The sequence below is a fragment of the Rhododendron vialii genome, chromosome 2a, assembly GCF_030253575.1.
Source record: "Rhododendron vialii isolate Sample 1 chromosome 2a, ASM3025357v1".
Taxonomy (NCBI): domain Eukaryota; kingdom Viridiplantae; phylum Streptophyta; class Magnoliopsida; order Ericales; family Ericaceae; genus Rhododendron; species Rhododendron vialii.
Genome location: NC_080558.1, coordinates 31020056 through 31036493, shown reverse-complemented (window position 1 = coordinate 31036493; position 16438 = coordinate 31020056). Strand labels below are relative to the sequence as shown.

The window sequence follows — 16438 nt, the reverse complement described above, 5'->3', positions numbered from 1 at the left end:
AACACCGGAAAATAAAAGTTTGGAGTTTATTTTCTGAAAAAACATTTTACATGAAAAATAGTTTACATTGTAAAACATTTTACATCGAAACAAACGGAGCCTAAATCTCATAGTTTTCAAACAAATTTCAATCAGTAAATTTAGAAAAAAAGATATTTAATTAACTAAATTCAAGTTTCAAAAAGTTGATGATTTACCGAATCATCTGCAATGGAAACTCAATTAGTTAACTTTAAATTATACTGTTCATAATATATAGTAACACATTACTATTTTCCTTATCATTTTTAAATTCTAATAAGTACGTAACTTATCATCTAAGCTTTATTTGATTTATTGTCATTGACACATCAAAATATGAACAAATATAAGATTGTAGAAATTATTTATCTATCGAATTATGGTCAATCAATGTACCAATCGACTGGATATCGTGAGTATGTACCAATGGTCATAGAAGTACATGTACCATATAATTCTTGGCTTGGACTTTCGATCCAATTGGATATATATGTCTCTAATGACATTTTGCCTCTTCAAAGTAAATGAGAAAAAAATAATATTGACTCACCAAATCATATCTAATTTGAAAATAGGGTTACTAATCTTTCTCAATAAAATACCAACTTTATATAGAAATGGACTAATCCGATATGGGAAGCATTGTTTTTAATAAATAGAAAAGTATTTAAAATTAAATAATAGTAGGGTATGGTACTTAAAACAATTTCCGTACCAATGATTGATCTTTCTATTGTCAGCCCAGTAGGTTGACAATAAGCACATAAAGGGATAAGGAAAACACATATTTCTATATATTTTTTTACACTTTTTAATACACATTTATACTTCTTATTGTCAGCCAATTGGGCTGATTTTAAAATTTTCTTACGTAAAAAATGTAAACAAAATCATTAATTATGCCATGATGAAAAGTTTTGATTTCCTTTCTTCCAAATACACTCTCCCTCCCCAATTTTTTTAGAGAATTTCCACACCTATTACCTATAGATACTAGATAGATTGCTCGTTTTGGTTAATCAAAATCCAAAATTTAATTATTTCTAAAGAGGTTCCTAAATTTGATTATACCGTTGCACCTTGATGTGCTTTTCCTTGTTGATGGGCCTCGGGGAACATCCCTGTGTCGGAAATCTTCCTGGATGTGCTCTTCCCTTAAGATGTGCTTTCGCTCGGGTCCCTTCTAAAATCTTCTTCGCGAAAGCGTCTCCATAGGCTTAACGACTTCCTAGGCTTTGGCCTCTGTCCCAATCCGCACCGGTCCACACCTCGAGTTGATCAGCAGACTGGGTTTTAGCCCATTCCACATTCAATCGGTGCGCATCGTCGGCCCTATTCGCTTCCCTCCCGACAATTTTGAAGCACTCTTTGACTTTCTTTTCAAAGTCCTTTTCATCTTTCCCTTGTGGTACTTGTTTGCTATCGGTCTCTTGCCAATATTTAGCCTTAGACAGAATTTACCACCCGATTGGGGGCTGCATTCCCAAACAATTTGACTCGCCAACATCGCCTCGTGGTGCAATAGGGTCCGAGCATGATAGGGCTCTCACCCTCTTTGGTGCCCCCTTCCAGGGGACTTGGGCTCGGTCTGTTGCTGAGAACACTTCTCCAGATTACAATTCGAATAATGAGATTGCCCGATTTTCAAGCTGGGCTATTTCCAGTTCGCTCGCCGTTACTAGGGGAATCCTTGTAAGTTTCTTTTTCTCCGCTTATTGATATGCTTAAACTCAGCGGCTAATCTTGCTTGACCCGAGGTCGCAGTTGAGGCACCATAGTTGATGGCACTTAAGGATCGATGAGCCAGCCCGAGACAAAGAAAATAATTTTAAAAAATAGTTTTTTTTTTTTTTTGTGTAACTACAGTTTTGAAAAAAAATAGTTTTAAAAACAAAACAGTTTTTCAAAAAAAGAACAATTTTTGTGGAAAGAATAATTTTTAGTAATATAATTTTTTTGAAAACATTGTTGAGAGAGAGAGAGAGAGAGAGAGAAGTGAGAAGTTTTTGTGTAATGATGAGTATATTTGATTGAGAATATGTGGGATCCATTATTTTGGATTATTGGCAAATGGTTGTGAGTTTTGGTTATCCAAAATTCAAAATTTGATAATTTCTAAGGAGGTTACTAAGTTTGATTATACTATTGTAAGCATTCCCAGTAGAATAATAAAAAACGGATAATCAAAAGTTATCGCATCATCTTTTGATTATCTATTTAAAAGGTTGTTAAGGTTAGCAATGTATATATCCACAATCACATAATCAAAATTTTTGGAATCATCCTGAGAGACGGTGATGACTTCAACATGGCATCCCCAACTAGTAACTTTTAACTTTTGGTTTCAGACCATGAAAGTACTAGGAACAAAATCCATCTCTCTCTCCCTCTCTCTCTCCAACTTCTATTTTTGAGTTAAGTATATGAATAGGGGAAAGGTAAGCGAAAAAGAGAAAGGAAAATGCCACAACATGACTGTTTAAATTAACTATCAGTTGATGAGAGCAAACACCAGATTTAGATTCCAAACATCACTAAATCTTTTCCCTTTTCCTCTTCATGCACTTTTTCCCCCTCCGTCTGTTTTGGTACCTCCTCTTGCTTGCAGTTTTCAACTAACCCGCTGCCTCTTTTCTCAAGTTTTCTCATATTCCTTCTGTCTGTTCCTTTCATCTTCAACCCAAGAAAGCTCTGATTCTTCAATCGTTTTCTATATGCATGTATATATACACATTTTATTGAAAGTTGAAACAACTTCTTTGAAGCAAAACAATTGGTGCTTCTCTTGATTGAGAAACCCCCCACCCCATGCTCTACTATTGCTCTAGCTAGATTGAGAAACTGCAGGACTAGATCTTGAAGTGGCTCTTGGAGATGGGTGATAGAGTTCTTCAGAGTTTTACATTCTTCTTCCTCTTGTCTATTTTCCTTAGTTCAGGTAATTTCTTGATCACGTTTGAAGGCTAACCAGCCCAAAAAGATTTGCTATTCTTCATATTAAATGAATCAACAATTATATCTACTATTTTATTCTAAAATAAGTCGATCTTGCAATTCTTGCTCCCTAAGATAAACACTACAGATGTAAAAGACTAGAACTGAGCTGCGTAGCGCAATTCAAGCTTGACTTGAAAAAACTTAACAAGTTGTGTTTGAGCTTAGCTTGTTATTTTTATGTGCATAAGAGCTTAGCAAGCTTATTCGAACCAAACTCTTGAATTCATGAGGTTGAAAATGTGTTCAAATTTCAAACCAGCTTTTCATGAGTTGAGCAAAATTCAAGCTCGAATAGCTTGATTCGTTTTACAATCCTCCCAAAAATAGTCTTTTTTCTTACCTAAACATTTCTTGCACGTACATTTTTCATGAGTGATCAATTTCCATGGCTAAATTGAGTTTCTTTAATCTTTCACATGACAATTTTGCATTTTCATTCTATCCAATGGTTCCTAAATGCTTTCCCCTATATCAATGATCTGGAGGTACATTTCAGATTAGTATGAAAGCATTTTTATTATAAACCTGAAACATATCCACACTTACTTCCCATGACTTCTCTGTTGATACTATAAACTTATACAACTCGTTTGTTAGCGGGTCAAAACTTATGCAAACAAACAAAAGATATACACCACCTGGATATTTATATGTGGCCATTGCCCATATCCGGACTCTATATCTTTCTACCTAACAAGCCGATACAGCTAACAACTAACACTGAATGAAATTTGAAAATTGGATGCGTGTTACAAAGGGAAAAGAACATTAAGTGAAAGGGTTTAGATTTTTTTTAGAATTTTTTTCCTCCGCTTGGTTGTGTTCATAAAATGAAAAGGAAGAATAGGCATATTTTGTTTTTTCCATCTTCCTCTCCCTTCAACAAATCCAAGATCCAAACATAGCATGAATCTGTAAAGCGCTATTTGTTAAAGGGATCAAACAAACTTTGCATGTCAAGAAAGGAAAGAATATCTAACTCCGATTTTGAATTTCCTTTCTAAACTGTAAATCGATATGATAAATATGAAAAGTGCGATTTGTTAAATATATCAGGCATTGGCATGATAAAATGGAATCAATGCAAACCTTTGCATGTACAGAAAGGAATGAATAACTTACCCTGATTTTGGAATGTCTTCAGATCCAAGCATTGCAGTAAAACCGCCTCTTGAAGCAATTCATCAAAGCAAAAAGCTAGAGTATGAACAACTTCCAGTAATATTCACACCTTCAATATCTGCTTCTACCCAACTGGACACTATACCCATTATCAACCCAACTCCTCCAACTACAGCAACACCCATAATACTTCCGGCAAGTCCACCACCGCCACTAATCACCACATTGCCTCCACCAACCACTACCATACCAACCATGGCTCCACCGCCTCCGACCACCACCACCACCACCACGCCTACAACATCAGGAGGGGCTTGGTGTGTCGCAAGCCCTACTGCTTCAGAAACTGCTTTGCAGGTGGGTCTTGACTATGCTTGTGGCTATGGAGGTGCAGATTGTTCAGCAATTCAGGCAGGGCAAAGCTGTTACAATCCAAACACTATCCGAAATCATGCTTCGTATGCATTCAATGATTACTACCAGAAGAATCCAGTTCCAACTAGCTGCGTTTTCGGTGGGGTAGCACAGCTCACCTACACTGATCCAAGTAAGATATGCATATCCACAAAAATTCCAACCAAACATCTATGTCCTATTATTTTCTTCATTTTAAAATTTTTGTTGTTTCGGAAGGAAAACCAATGAGAAGTTCAGAAGCACTCAGTGTTTACTGTTTTAGCTTTTGTGCGGAAACAATTTTCGCAAAACAGTACTTTTGTGTTCTCCGCAAAATGAAAACAGGAGTACAGGAGTACATCACTGTTCGCCAAACAAGTAGGTAGCGTTTCCTGAAATAGTGGAGTAACAGACAACTAAAAACATATTGTTGATGTTTGCTGAAATAGTTAACAAATTACCAAAATTAGTTTTTTGTGTTCTCTGAACACTCGAAGCAGAAAACAGGTAATGAAGAGTTCTACCTAAATTGTGCAATTGGGCTTTAGCCTCTCTGCATTTTCACCAAGATTTTCAGATTAACTCTATTTCAAAATTGTCTATCAATAATATGATTTAGCATGACTTCTTACATGCATGACTTCTTGCATGTACTAAGCATCAATAATATGATTTAGCTTTAATTTCTGAAGGTTGGTCTCGGCACTATTGCAGGTTCTGGAAACTGTCATTATGCAACACCGAGAGCAACTACTTCGACGCCAACACCGCCAACAACGATTCCTTCGTCGCCGCCACCACCCAGGTTACTTCTACAAACCACTTTTATTATTAGTTTTCTGGTTAGAATTCAAGCTAACTGATAAAGTATCCATGTTTTCAGTTACAGCACAACCACACCGATTAATCCTTACACCACCCCCTCTGTACCAACGGTCTACGGCTCAGAACCGACATCATCTCCCAGCTCAGCAGATTCAGTGTCGCAAAACCTAATGCTTCTCTTCACCATGGCTTGTTTCTCACTTCTAGCAGCAAATCATCTCTAGACAGTTGACAAAGAAATTGTGTTGTTTTCTCTCTCATCACATTGAGAAGGTGATTCAGACGGGGGTGGTGTGAATTTTCCATCGCATACCAGATATTAATCTCAAGGCCTGTTCTTTTACATCTAGATCATTGCTAGCCTAAAGTTTTACTTTTGTGCCGTAGTTCAACTAAGAAGCATGTAGAGAGGAAGAGCCAAGTAAGATAGGTTATTTTCAGCTACTCTTTCTGGAGTTAACAGATAAGTATTTATAGTCTACACAAGTTGGTTTTAGGACTGCTTTAGCGCAGAGACGGTGTACAATAGCCATCAGCTGACTCAATGATAAGATGATTAATACGCTACTGAATTCAGAACTAAACCCAAGTAACCTCTTTTGCAAAGATATGGAACATGGTATGTACTATGTTTTTGCCCAATACAGAACATCGTATCCTAAATAGTCAGACAAGGTATGGGCAACAATCAAAGATGCTTTCAAATATATGTTGTGCAAAACCTGAAAATGCAGTTGCTGTGTCAAGGTGCCATTTAATTAGGCAAACCCACCAAGTCTCATGAAACTTGGTGGTATTTCCGAAAAGGTCCTACCCGACACCCAAGTTCCCCGCTCAGATCCTGGTTTGGGACAAGAGGGGACTGTCGGTGGGGAGCCTTCCAACCACTTTTTTGGGGAGAGCCTGGTTCCAGGGTACACATTTTTGTCCAGGTCACGACCTCTATAACACATTGGGGATATTTGCTATGGCTACTAAATAGCGTTTGCAAGAAAAGCTCAAATGAAGAATCCCATCCAGAGATTACGCACCAACTTTCATGCATATATTGAAGTGAATATCACTTGAGATGCCAGTAAAGAAATTTAACCATCCGACCATTGGGTATATTTTGTTTCCTTAAATGCAGTAATCTCATTTTTCAGTAGTATATACAAATTCCCCACGGACCAATCACTATATTTGAAGAGTCCATCTTATAAACCAAACCACTACTTGCACCACTAAACGGCACAGCACAGTAATGCTAGTTCAACAAAAAAGTTTATAGTGACTAAATTTTACAATGGTGTACCTGAAATCAAAGTGAGTGGTCACCGGAATTCTAATGTAGTCGAGAAACCATGGAACTCAAATGAAAGCAAATATTTAAGTATCAAACACTGTGTTCTTTAAACTAAACTGATTACAAATATGAATAACTCCCAGTGCAGCAGAGATAAGGCTTTGATCACACGGGAACCAAATCATAACATGATTTCTACATAAGCATATAAAAATAATTAACCAAACGGAGAAGAGCAAGCAATTGAATAATAAATTGGTCTTTCATCTATATTTGTTGAATGAATGCAGGAACATTTAACATAATTTATTGTGACGAGAGAAGAAACCAAACATTCATCTGAACTCTTATGCTAGAGAAGAAAGGGTCAGATATTACAGTCATTCTCCAACATTATCTTCTCCACAAATACAATAATTTACAGAGAGTTGAAAGGATGCTTCTACATTACACATCAAAGTCAGATCAAAAGCAAGCATGGCACAGCGAATATGCATATGGTGGCTAAGGTGGCAACAATTGAACCTTGGTCAAATGCCCTTCTCAAGCTGCCAGCTCCCCAGAAATGCTGGAATGCTAAATAACCTGCTAGTACCAAAGAAAGAATGACACCTTCTTGTGTTCCCCTGCCACGAATGATAAGAAAGAAACAGACCATTAATTGAAAGACAATGAAAAGAAGTCTCAGCCTAGAAAGCACGGATACAAATGTAAAGACAGAATATGGGTACAATACAATCCGGATACATTGATATGGGCTGAAATAAAAAAAATGTAGGATACAATATGGCCTAGGATACGATCATGTTTTTTTTAATGATTTTTTAATTGTTTATCTAGGAAAATAAAACCACAAGTAGGAGTTAATTCATTTCTGTCGTTACAATTGAACATTCAAATTTAATACAAGAAAAGTAATGAAACCAATATGATGGGATGTGGAAGCAACCAGAAAACAAGAATAAACTACAACCTTATCCCCTGTTAGAGTTAACATAGTAGGACATGTAATGAATTTAAAAATAAAAGCAAAAATACCCCCCAATATTAGTAAACTTAAAAAAATGGAGCAGCGAGGATCCCTCTTGTATCCAAAATTCAAGAAACTTCTGTAACTATTGGATTCTTATTTGGCATATCGATTATGTCTCGGCGTGTATCTGCACCCAATTCGTCTTCAATAAGCGTACGGGACCTACTTTGACGTATCAGTGCTTATAGGTCTCAGCTCTCTAGATATAGGCAGTCCCGTACCTTAGGTTCATAACCTGATAAGGAGCCACAATTACTAGTAGTAGCACTACAAAAGGTAATTCCAGTTCACCTACAAACAAATAAAGCCAAAACAGGATCTGTTAGAATGTATTTCCAGATCCGATTGCTGCACAAATTAGAATACAGAGTATAATGACATTGAAATACAAGCAAAGTAATTGTTTAATCCTGCTTCATAGCCCATTTCATTTCTTTACTTCCTTTGCTCTTTGTAGCAAATGAAGTTTACAGATTTCCTCATACAGGGCAAATGACAGAAACCACCTGAAATACTGATGGCGGATGGGTTTTAGACTACGGAGAAAATTACTAAATCCTGAAGGATGATTACAGGATTAGTTGCCAATTGAAATAAGTATTGATAAACCATAAAGCATCAACACATTCAATCTCATAAATAGGCAAAGGAGAATAGCTATGCACTCACTCGAACAAGACCCAACCAGAGGACATGGTGATGGAGCTACAGTAAACTAAAGCTTTTGGCAATGGGCCAAGAATCTACACCAACTTCAAAACCCCGCATTAGGGGAGGCAAGACATATTGACTTGTGCAAGGTGAAGTTTCTCTCAGTTAGATTACCAAGTGGTTTAATTGCCTGATGAAACCATAAGGAATCCAAACATTCAATCGATAAATGGGATAAGGAGAATAGATTACCCACTCACTCGAACAAGATCCATCCAGACTCTAGAGTTTATGAATTATTATTATTTTTTTGATAAGTACTTTATTGAAATGGCGTCAAGGGGATACAACCCATTTACAAAACAAAACCAGAGTTTATGGTAATGTAGCTATGACGAAGTTTCTCTCTGTTAGCAACCAATTCTACCACAAATATAGGTTTTTGGACAATTCGCCTACCATATATATATCAGGACAACATTCCCAGACAATTGGATCTTGGTTGGATGACGCCCTTTTTTGATAATGTTATAGAGTTGGGTCTTTGTGGCAACCTCGGCCCAGTCTCCATCCCAGGCCTTTCATTCGCCTCAAATCTGTCCATCAACACCATGTGCAAACGGGGCCACATTTGTGTGGGAGGGTTAGGGGCTTGTCCAAAATTGGTTTTCCTAGTTATTCAAGCTAGGCTCAAGCATTCCAGAGATTCCTGATCTTGGGTTAGATGTCTCCAAATGTTTACACTCTTTAAACTCCAGCTCATGAAGACTGACAAATTGATTTCATGAAAGCATACGTATGCTAGCCCTACGTACTCAATGAGAATTGTGCTCAAGTCTATCGCAAACGTGACTAGGCTTCCGCTAATAGGGGAATAAAAAACCGTAGCCCAAATCTATCACTTTTTAGCCCATTGGGCGCCTTTGGGCGGGCTTTGATGGATGGTGGTTGGCAAAGGGAACTGGTTGGTCTTCAGAAAACCGATACACACCTCAACAAAAAGCTGGAATCGAAACCAAATCAGGAGCAGGGCAGGGGCACCTACTGAGTTTGAAATTAGCAATGTTTAAGACCCACTTCAGAGCCCATTGAGTGGGGTCTCCAGAACAATGCACTAAGATTTGTTATGGCAAGGTCAACACGACATAAGACTAAAAAACAGCATGAATAAGAATACTAAAATAGAGCACTTTGAAAACTTGTCGTCGACGTGTCAGGCAATGATATCTTGGAGTGTCATGGAGATGTGACTGATACTGTCTTCTAATCTATCAAGTCCATTCTAGTATTATACACAAGCCAATTACAAGACCAAGGATTTGCTCCCATGGGAAATTGCCAACACCATCTAAAGCTAAATCCTATCATGCCAAGTTTGAGGTTTTTGTGAAGTAAACTTATCTTTGCGGTTTGTTCAAGTTGATCAACACTGGTTAACAAAAGCAATTAAATTCATTTCATAAATATCAAAGTAGTCCCAAAAAGTATCTATAAGGATTAATTTCCAAAGCCTTCGGGCAAGTTCTTGTATTTTTCCCAAAAACACATACAAGGAAACTTGAAGGAATACCAGTATGGAGATTGATTGCTGAGAATTGACCAAATTAAGCTATTAAAAACGAGTAAATAAAAGGTACCAGACTATGCTCAGAACGATTGCACAAGTGTACATTCCTATCACTGTGGTACCTAAAGAACCTACCAGGAATAAAGAAGAAGAGACGAACAATAAGCGCCAAGAATGCAGTCCAAATACCATATTCACCCCTGCACGGCAATATTAACAAGCTTGATGAGTCATGATCTGAAAATTTTATGCTTGATTAATAAGAACTACAATGTTAAGGGAAATGAAGTACACATAATTTACCTAGCAAAAAAGATAGAGAATAATGCTCAAAGGCTTACTTGATCCATGAAATGATGATTGGAGGTGCTTGCAGAGCAAATAAAGGAACAAGAAAGGATTTGCGGATCGCAGTTCCCTTTGCAAGCATTAAGACCCTAGAGAGGAAAATTGGATTAACATCAGAGCATATTGCAAGGTAAAAAATTGTAAAACTTGTAAAGATAAATGTAAAGAGACACCAATTTGAATGTAAAGCTTGTAAGATAAATTGTAAATATGAGCTATGTCACACGGATTTGGGTGCAGGTATATGATACGGGTCTATATCTAACTGACCAGCATTTCCAACCTAAAAATGGAGGGTACCCGATACAGATCCAAATTTGGATACAGATATGGGGATATGGGTCATAATTATCTGCTAACATATTTTTTTAGGCGAAAGTGGAGAAGATTCTCTCTCTAACTCTCTCTGTGTGTAGGCCAAAGAAAGAAAGGTGTTCCAAAATATCTGTTTTCTTTCCCTCGAGTTTTCTGCCCACTTATAGAGTAATAATGGGTGAACAATATCAGCAAACATAAGAAATGAATGAATGATATAAAATGAAAGAAGTAGATCATATCCAATATACTATTAACTCCATCACCCATTACACCAATTACTAGATTCTACACAACAAATTTCAAGAAGCAATCTGTCACTCCTTTCAAAACCCAATTTCCTCATTTTTGATAGTTTTTTTTTTTTTTTGATGGAGGTCAAGAAGGTAACTTCACCTACCAACTCACCTAGGCAATTGCTGACTGGGAGAGATAGAGTGAACCTTATAAACACACACGCACAAACCCAAACTCCTGATGTGGGAGCCAGCCCAACTGACGCTGCGCCCAAGAGCCTCGCCGCGAATCGCAGCACTACGACAGGTGGGCCCAAGGGGCTCGCACCAAAGGTCGGACACCACCACAACAGGTAGAGTGAACCTCATTTTTGTTAGTTACTTTGCCAAAAACCAATTCAATCTGATCAATGGGCCAACATGACTTCAATTATTTTTTATTCATTAACCAATTTCAAAGGAAATCCATTGTCACCGGTTTCCGGCAAAACTGCACCCCGTGCAGTTCAGCATTTTCCGCCCCTAGCTGGACTGAATTCAATAACCGGTTCATATTATAGTCATCGTCGAAACACTTAACTGTGGATCTGTTCATATCGTAGATTTCGTCGTTGAAACGCTTAATTGCGGTTTAAAATCATGTTAATTGAATACCAATAAATATGTGGTCCGAATTTCCTAACCACAAACAACGCAGCAAATTTATCCTCTACAAGAGACTCGGTTATCCCAAATGACTATTTATATATTTATACTATGACAGGCTTCACAATCGTTTTCATCATTCCAACACGGAATAATAAATGGAGTATTTTATTTCTACGCAGCTCCTACGGCAATATCAATGTAACAATAAGTCTAGGTATACTACCTCAAACCACTGCATTATCCATTACATTTTTTGTAGGGCCCACCTCGGATCCCAAAAAAATACAGAAAAATGTTCATAAATTTTAAAATAATATATTATGGGACCCTGTAAAAAATCAGCTCTAACGAATATCGGTAAGTATTATTTCTTAATTTGTAGGGGCGAAACTGCTCAACTGTTCAGTTTCGTCCCTACGAATCAAGAAATAATACTTATCGATATTTGTTGGAGCTGATTTTTTACAAAGCCCCATAAAATATTATTCTAAAATTTATGGACATTTTTTCTGTATTTTTTTGGGATCCAAGATGAGCTCCACAGAAGATGTAGTGAATGGTGTAGTGAATAGATGGTAGTGTATGTAGCATCTCTCAGAAATTAGCGCAAGAGAGAGAAAGAAAGAGAGAGAGGTCATTACCAAAAAAAAAGAAAGAGAGAGAGAGGTCATTACCCAATTGTGTTTATAAACTTCAAAAATGCAATTATGTGTATATACTTAATCTCGTCTTCATCTCAAAACTAATAAGTAGCAATATTTCTTCGAGTTGAGTTTTGTTCACCCTCCACGTAAGAGGGTGAACATTACCCTCCTTTCTATAGGTTGAAATGGTGTGGATCCCACCACAAAGTGATGTCATGCTTATCAAAAAGTGTATTGCATGGTAAGCATGACATCACTTTGTAGTGGGATCTACACCATTTCAACCAATAGAAAAGAGGGTAACATTCCCCCTCTTTTAAAGAGGGTGAACAAAATTGCACTCCAATATTTATATTATAAGCTATCTTAATTGTTATTAATCTAAAAATACATGTGATTCAGGCCGCCATGGGCTCCTGTGGCAATATCAATCAAATGAGAGAGAGAGAAAGATCATTACGCGGTAGAAACAGTGGAGATCAACTGTAGGTTCCGAGGAGTGAGAGGCGCAGAGTAACAAACAGCCCCAAACCCTTTGCCTTTGTTCTTCTTCATCATCGCCATCGTCTCCCGATTACTCGAAACACTGCAAATACATATGACATATACTATAACACGTGTAATCGTAGAGTTGCGGGAATTTAGGTTTGAATATGTTTGAATGAGTACGTACCTGAGGGGGTTGAAGAGGAAGGAAGTGGAGTGTTGTTGAGTGGAGTGAAGGAGCCTGGTCTCCTGAGGCGGAGATGATCTCAGATAGGGCAATTGTTTATTGTGGAGAGAGAAAGGCCGTGGCGAGGAGAGAGAGAGAGTCAGCATCTTCACGTCCGTCTCTATTGGCCGGAGGAGAGAGAGAGATAGAGTTTCAGTTGGAGCCTGAACTAGTAGTCGCCGTGTCCCATTGTTTAATATTAACATAGGGCTGCTCCAGATCAATAGTAGTACAGTTCGGTTCCAATCTAATAATTCATGACTTGCGGATCGGTTTACGGATTTTATCAAAAATAAAACTCAAGTATGTATCTCACAAGAAAAGGAAAAAATGTTACATTCAGAATTAAGTTTAATACCACTAGGAAGTACAGTTCATAACATAAAAAAAATGGAAAAGAAACAAATTACTGAAACTGAACTAAGGTTATCCGTAACTTATTAAAAAACTATAATTTACCCCCTATATTTTATGTATATCTACATTATATTCCTTTATTAAGATAAAATACTAAAATTGATAGAAAAAAGTTTTAACATTACTAACAATTAATTATAGGATTATTTACTTAGATACCCCTCAACGTTTACCTGTTTTTCACGGACAACCCTCCATGAATTCTCGCTACGGCCAGACCCCCTCATTAAAGTTTTCGTTTGGGAGACCTAATGCCGTTGGACAGAATGGCTGGAAAGACCAATTTACCCTATCTTATATATTCTTTTTCTTCCCACACTCCATTTCTCTCCACCTCACACGACAGCTTCTCTCTCTCTACTCGCTACCATAACCAACCCATAACCCCAAAAACCATAATCCCCCATCGCATTCCCACAATCCCTAACATCGTAATCTCAGCAAAACCATGTAGCATCCTACGCGATCGATCGACACCACAAGAAGACCAACGTATTAGGGTTTGATTTCGATTGATTTTAGTATGACTTCGAAGATGAATTTGACAGTGATTTTGAAGCAGGCAAGGTAAATACATACATATTCGCTTTGTATATCGTAACTTAGGGTTTTACTAGAGTTTATGAAATTGATGATGAAATTTAGGGTTTTTCATAATTTAAAATGGGTTTCGGATCTAACGAGAAATATAAAATAGGTAATGAGTTAAAAAATGGGTTTTCTATCTTGGGTTCTACATGCTCTCTCTCTGTAATGTCAAAAAAATTAGGGTTTTTCCTGTATACAATTCATTTTGTCATATGGGTTTGTAGTCCTTGTAAAGGGAATTTTTTTAACTTTTTAAACATGTTTTGGATTTGTGGTCCCCCTGAAATAATGTTATGGATTTGTGGTTCCCATGTTTGTTATTGTTTATGTACAGCCATACAAGACACTGATTTGGTGATTTCTTTTTCTTTTTCTTATTGGGCTTCTTGCATTTAATAATTGAAAATGGGGGATGGAAGGATTCAATTGAATATTAAATTTGGTGGGAAATTTGAAGGAAATCCATTCCACAGCTACATTGATGGGGATATATGTTATTCAAGAGTTATACCTTATGAGTTTTCCTATGTTGACTTAGTGAGTGCAATGCAAGAAATAGAGTGTCACTCATGGCGCTCATTTTTCTATTTAAGACCAGGTCATAGTGTAGAGAATGGGTTATCTGAGATTACTAGTGATGTAGATATGATAGAAATGTTTGTTCTCTATGAGGGTAAGGATAAGGATATTGAGTGTTTTGTTACCCATTTGATGTTGAAGAGGATGATGAGGAGGGGTTGGGGTGGAGTGGGAGGGAGTAGAATTTGGTCTTCAAGACTTGGGATATCAGGGGGGATATCCTTGTGTTGAAAATGCTGATGATGAGGAGGAGTAGGAGATAGGGAGGGAAGGGGGGCAATGTGTTACTGACAGTGGTAATGGTGGGAACAGTCATACTGATAGTGATAGTGATTTTGCCTGCAATGGATTAAGGGATTCATCGTTGTTGTCTGATGGTGATGACTGAGAATATGTAGTGAATGAGGGTGAGGGTGTGGATGGTGATGAAGGAGGGCATCTGTCAGTTAGTAATTTGGAGGAGGACTTGGGAAAAGGTGTGATAATTAGTGTGATTGAGGAAAGTGACAGTAGTGATGAAAATGTCAGTGTTGTCAGCTCATTAGATGATGAGAAGGTGAAGAAGAAGGGGACAAACAAGATGAAATGCCCAGAGTTCAATGAAGAAAGAGATATGGAAAATCCCAAACTGGTGGAAGGGATGTTGTTTCCCAATGTTAGGGTTTTTAGGGCTTTCTTGAAGGAGTTTCATCGTAGGCATGGTTGTCAATACAAGTACCTAAAAAATGAATCTAGGAGGGTAACTGTAAAGTGCAAAGATGAAGAAGGGGAACACCTCCTTGTCAATGGAGACTTCATGCATTTATGGTAGGTGACACAACAACTTACTAAATTAAAAGACTTAAAGGGGAACATACTTGTCCCAGGGTTTACCATAACTAGTGGGCATCTGCAGAGTGGTTGGCCAAGAAGTATGTGGATGAGATAAATGATGACCCTAATTGGAAGGTGACAGCAATGCAAAATGATGTTAGGAGAAAATGGATGTTGGATGTTTCAGAAATGCAAATTTATAGGGCTAAAAGGAAGGCTATAAAGATGGTGGATGGGGCACATGGTGAACAATACCATAGACTGTGGAACTATTGTGAGATGATAAGAAATAAGAACCCTAGAAGTTGTGCAAAACTTAAGGTTGATGTAGGGGATGAAAACAATTGATTCCTTGAACTGATGTTTAAGATAGCAATTGGATTGCAAAATGGCTTCTCGTGCCTCTTACCCGGAACCCTGGTTTTATGCCTGAACCCTAATCTGCAAAACAGACAAAGGGTGAGCGCACCTTTGCCTCTCGTGGCAAAGGTCCTCCGATGCCTAAGTTAGTATCACGTACTAGCAGATGAACACTAATTATCAGTAGGAAAACAATATGAATGCAACGTATTGCGTACCTTTTACCTCTAGGTTTACCTTATATTTACAGATTCATGGATGCTTGCTGCCCAAGTATTCGTGTTGCCCTAGGTTTCCTACCTCGTATAGGAAACCCAAGATATCTTGGATTCTCGTTCCCTTATCAGTTCATTACCTTAATCCTTGTAAGACTCTATCCATAACAAGCCGACCACCCCATTCCTGTTGGGTATCTTTTCCAGATCCTACATTCTCGAGATCTCATTCCTTAACGGAATACCACTGTCTCTAGACCTTTCCAGAGTGTTCCCTTTACTCCAATATCTGATTGGATTTCTTTCCTTGTTCGGCTGTCTCATCGCCGAACAGACTGCCTGGACCAGTCACTTCACATGTAACTGGTCCTTTATCAATTATTTGGACCATTGTCTTCTTAGAAGCTCTCCTTCTGTTCGACCTTCTCATTACCGGACAAGCTACTTGGACTAGTGACTTCTCATGTCATTGTTCTTTTTATTAGTCTCTTGAACCAATAACTTCTCATGTTAACCGGACCTAGACCCCGTACAACCTTCCTGGACCAATGACTTCTCATGTCACTGGTCCATATTGCCGAATACTGTATAACACGATGACTCCCCCTTACAACATGTTCGGGCCCTCCTTGGATCTGTTCGGGAATACCTTCCTATAATTGCTCC

At 37.8% G+C, this 16438-nt stretch overlaps 3 protein-coding genes across 3 annotated transcripts; 2 read left to right on the top strand and 1 right to left on the bottom strand.

The window, feature by feature from the left end:
- The first annotated feature begins 2634 nt into the window (after positions 1–2634).
- LOC131315951 (PLASMODESMATA CALLOSE-BINDING PROTEIN 2-like) lies at positions 2635–5928 on the top strand. The gene is made up of 4 exons (XM_058345202.1): positions 2635–2959; positions 4163–4687; positions 5251–5341; positions 5420–5928. Exons 1-4 carry the CDS (start codon positions 2896–2898, stop codon positions 5583–5585), a joined length of 846 nt encoding a protein of 281 aa, XP_058201185.1. The 5' UTR covers positions 2635–2895; the 3' UTR covers positions 5586–5928.
- A 961-nt stretch (positions 5929–6889) lies between these two features.
- Positions 6890–13020, bottom strand: LOC131315952 (cold-regulated 413 inner membrane protein 1, chloroplastic-like). Its single transcript, XM_058345203.1, has 6 exons — positions 12762–13020; positions 12549–12674; positions 10239–10334; positions 10033–10097; positions 7901–7970; positions 6890–7272 (listed from the first exon to the last, which is right to left on the bottom strand). The coding sequence occupies exons 1-6, from the start codon at positions 13004–13006 to the stop codon at positions 7107–7109; spliced, it is 768 nt and encodes a 255-aa protein (XP_058201186.1). The 5' UTR covers positions 13007–13020; the 3' UTR covers positions 6890–7106.
- A 1190-nt stretch (positions 13021–14210) lies between these two features.
- On the top strand, positions 14211–15545 carry LOC131317422 (uncharacterized). Its single transcript, XM_058346977.1, has 3 exons — positions 14211–14541; positions 14783–15123; positions 15267–15545. Exons 1-3 carry the CDS (start codon positions 14211–14213, stop codon positions 15543–15545), a joined length of 951 nt encoding a protein of 316 aa, XP_058202960.1.
- The last annotated feature ends 893 nt before the right edge of the window (positions 15546–16438 follow it).

Excerpts from the sequence above, each read along its gene's own strand:
- LOC131315952 (XM_058345203.1), bottom strand. The coding sequence starts at position 13,006 with ATGTTAATATTAAACAATGGGACACGGCGACTACTAGTTCAGGCTCCA. Across the intron at positions 10,335-12,548 it reads ATCTCCACTGTTTCTACCGC|GGTCTTAATGCTTGCAAAGG; the intron begins GTAATGATCTTT and ends TTTCCTCTCTAG. Across the intron at positions 7,971-10,032 it reads TCTCTTCTTCTTTATTCCTG|GTGAACTGGAATTACCTTTT; the intron begins GTAGGTTCTTTA and ends ATTTGTTTGTAG.
- LOC131315951 (XM_058345202.1), top strand. The coding sequence starts at position 2,896 with ATGGGTGATAGAGTTCTTCAGAGTTTTACATTCTTCTTCCTCTTGTCT. Across the intron at positions 4,688-5,250 it reads GCTCACCTACACTGATCCAA|GTTCTGGAAACTGTCATTAT; the intron begins GTAAGATATGCA and ends GCACTATTGCAG. Across the intron at positions 5,342-5,419 it reads TCGTCGCCGCCACCACCCAG|TTACAGCACAACCACACCGA; the intron begins GTTACTTCTACA and ends CCATGTTTTCAG.
- LOC131317422 (XM_058346977.1), top strand. The coding sequence starts at position 14,211 with ATGGGGGATGGAAGGATTCAATTGAATATTAAATTTGGTGGGAAATTT. Across the intron at positions 14,542-14,782 it reads GAAGAGGATGATGAGGAGGG|TGAATGAGGGTGAGGGTGTG; the intron begins GTTGGGGTGGAG and ends GAGAATATGTAG. Across the intron at positions 15,124-15,266 it reads TAAAAAATGAATCTAGGAGG|TGGGCATCTGCAGAGTGGTT; the intron begins GTAACTGTAAAG and ends TACCATAACTAG.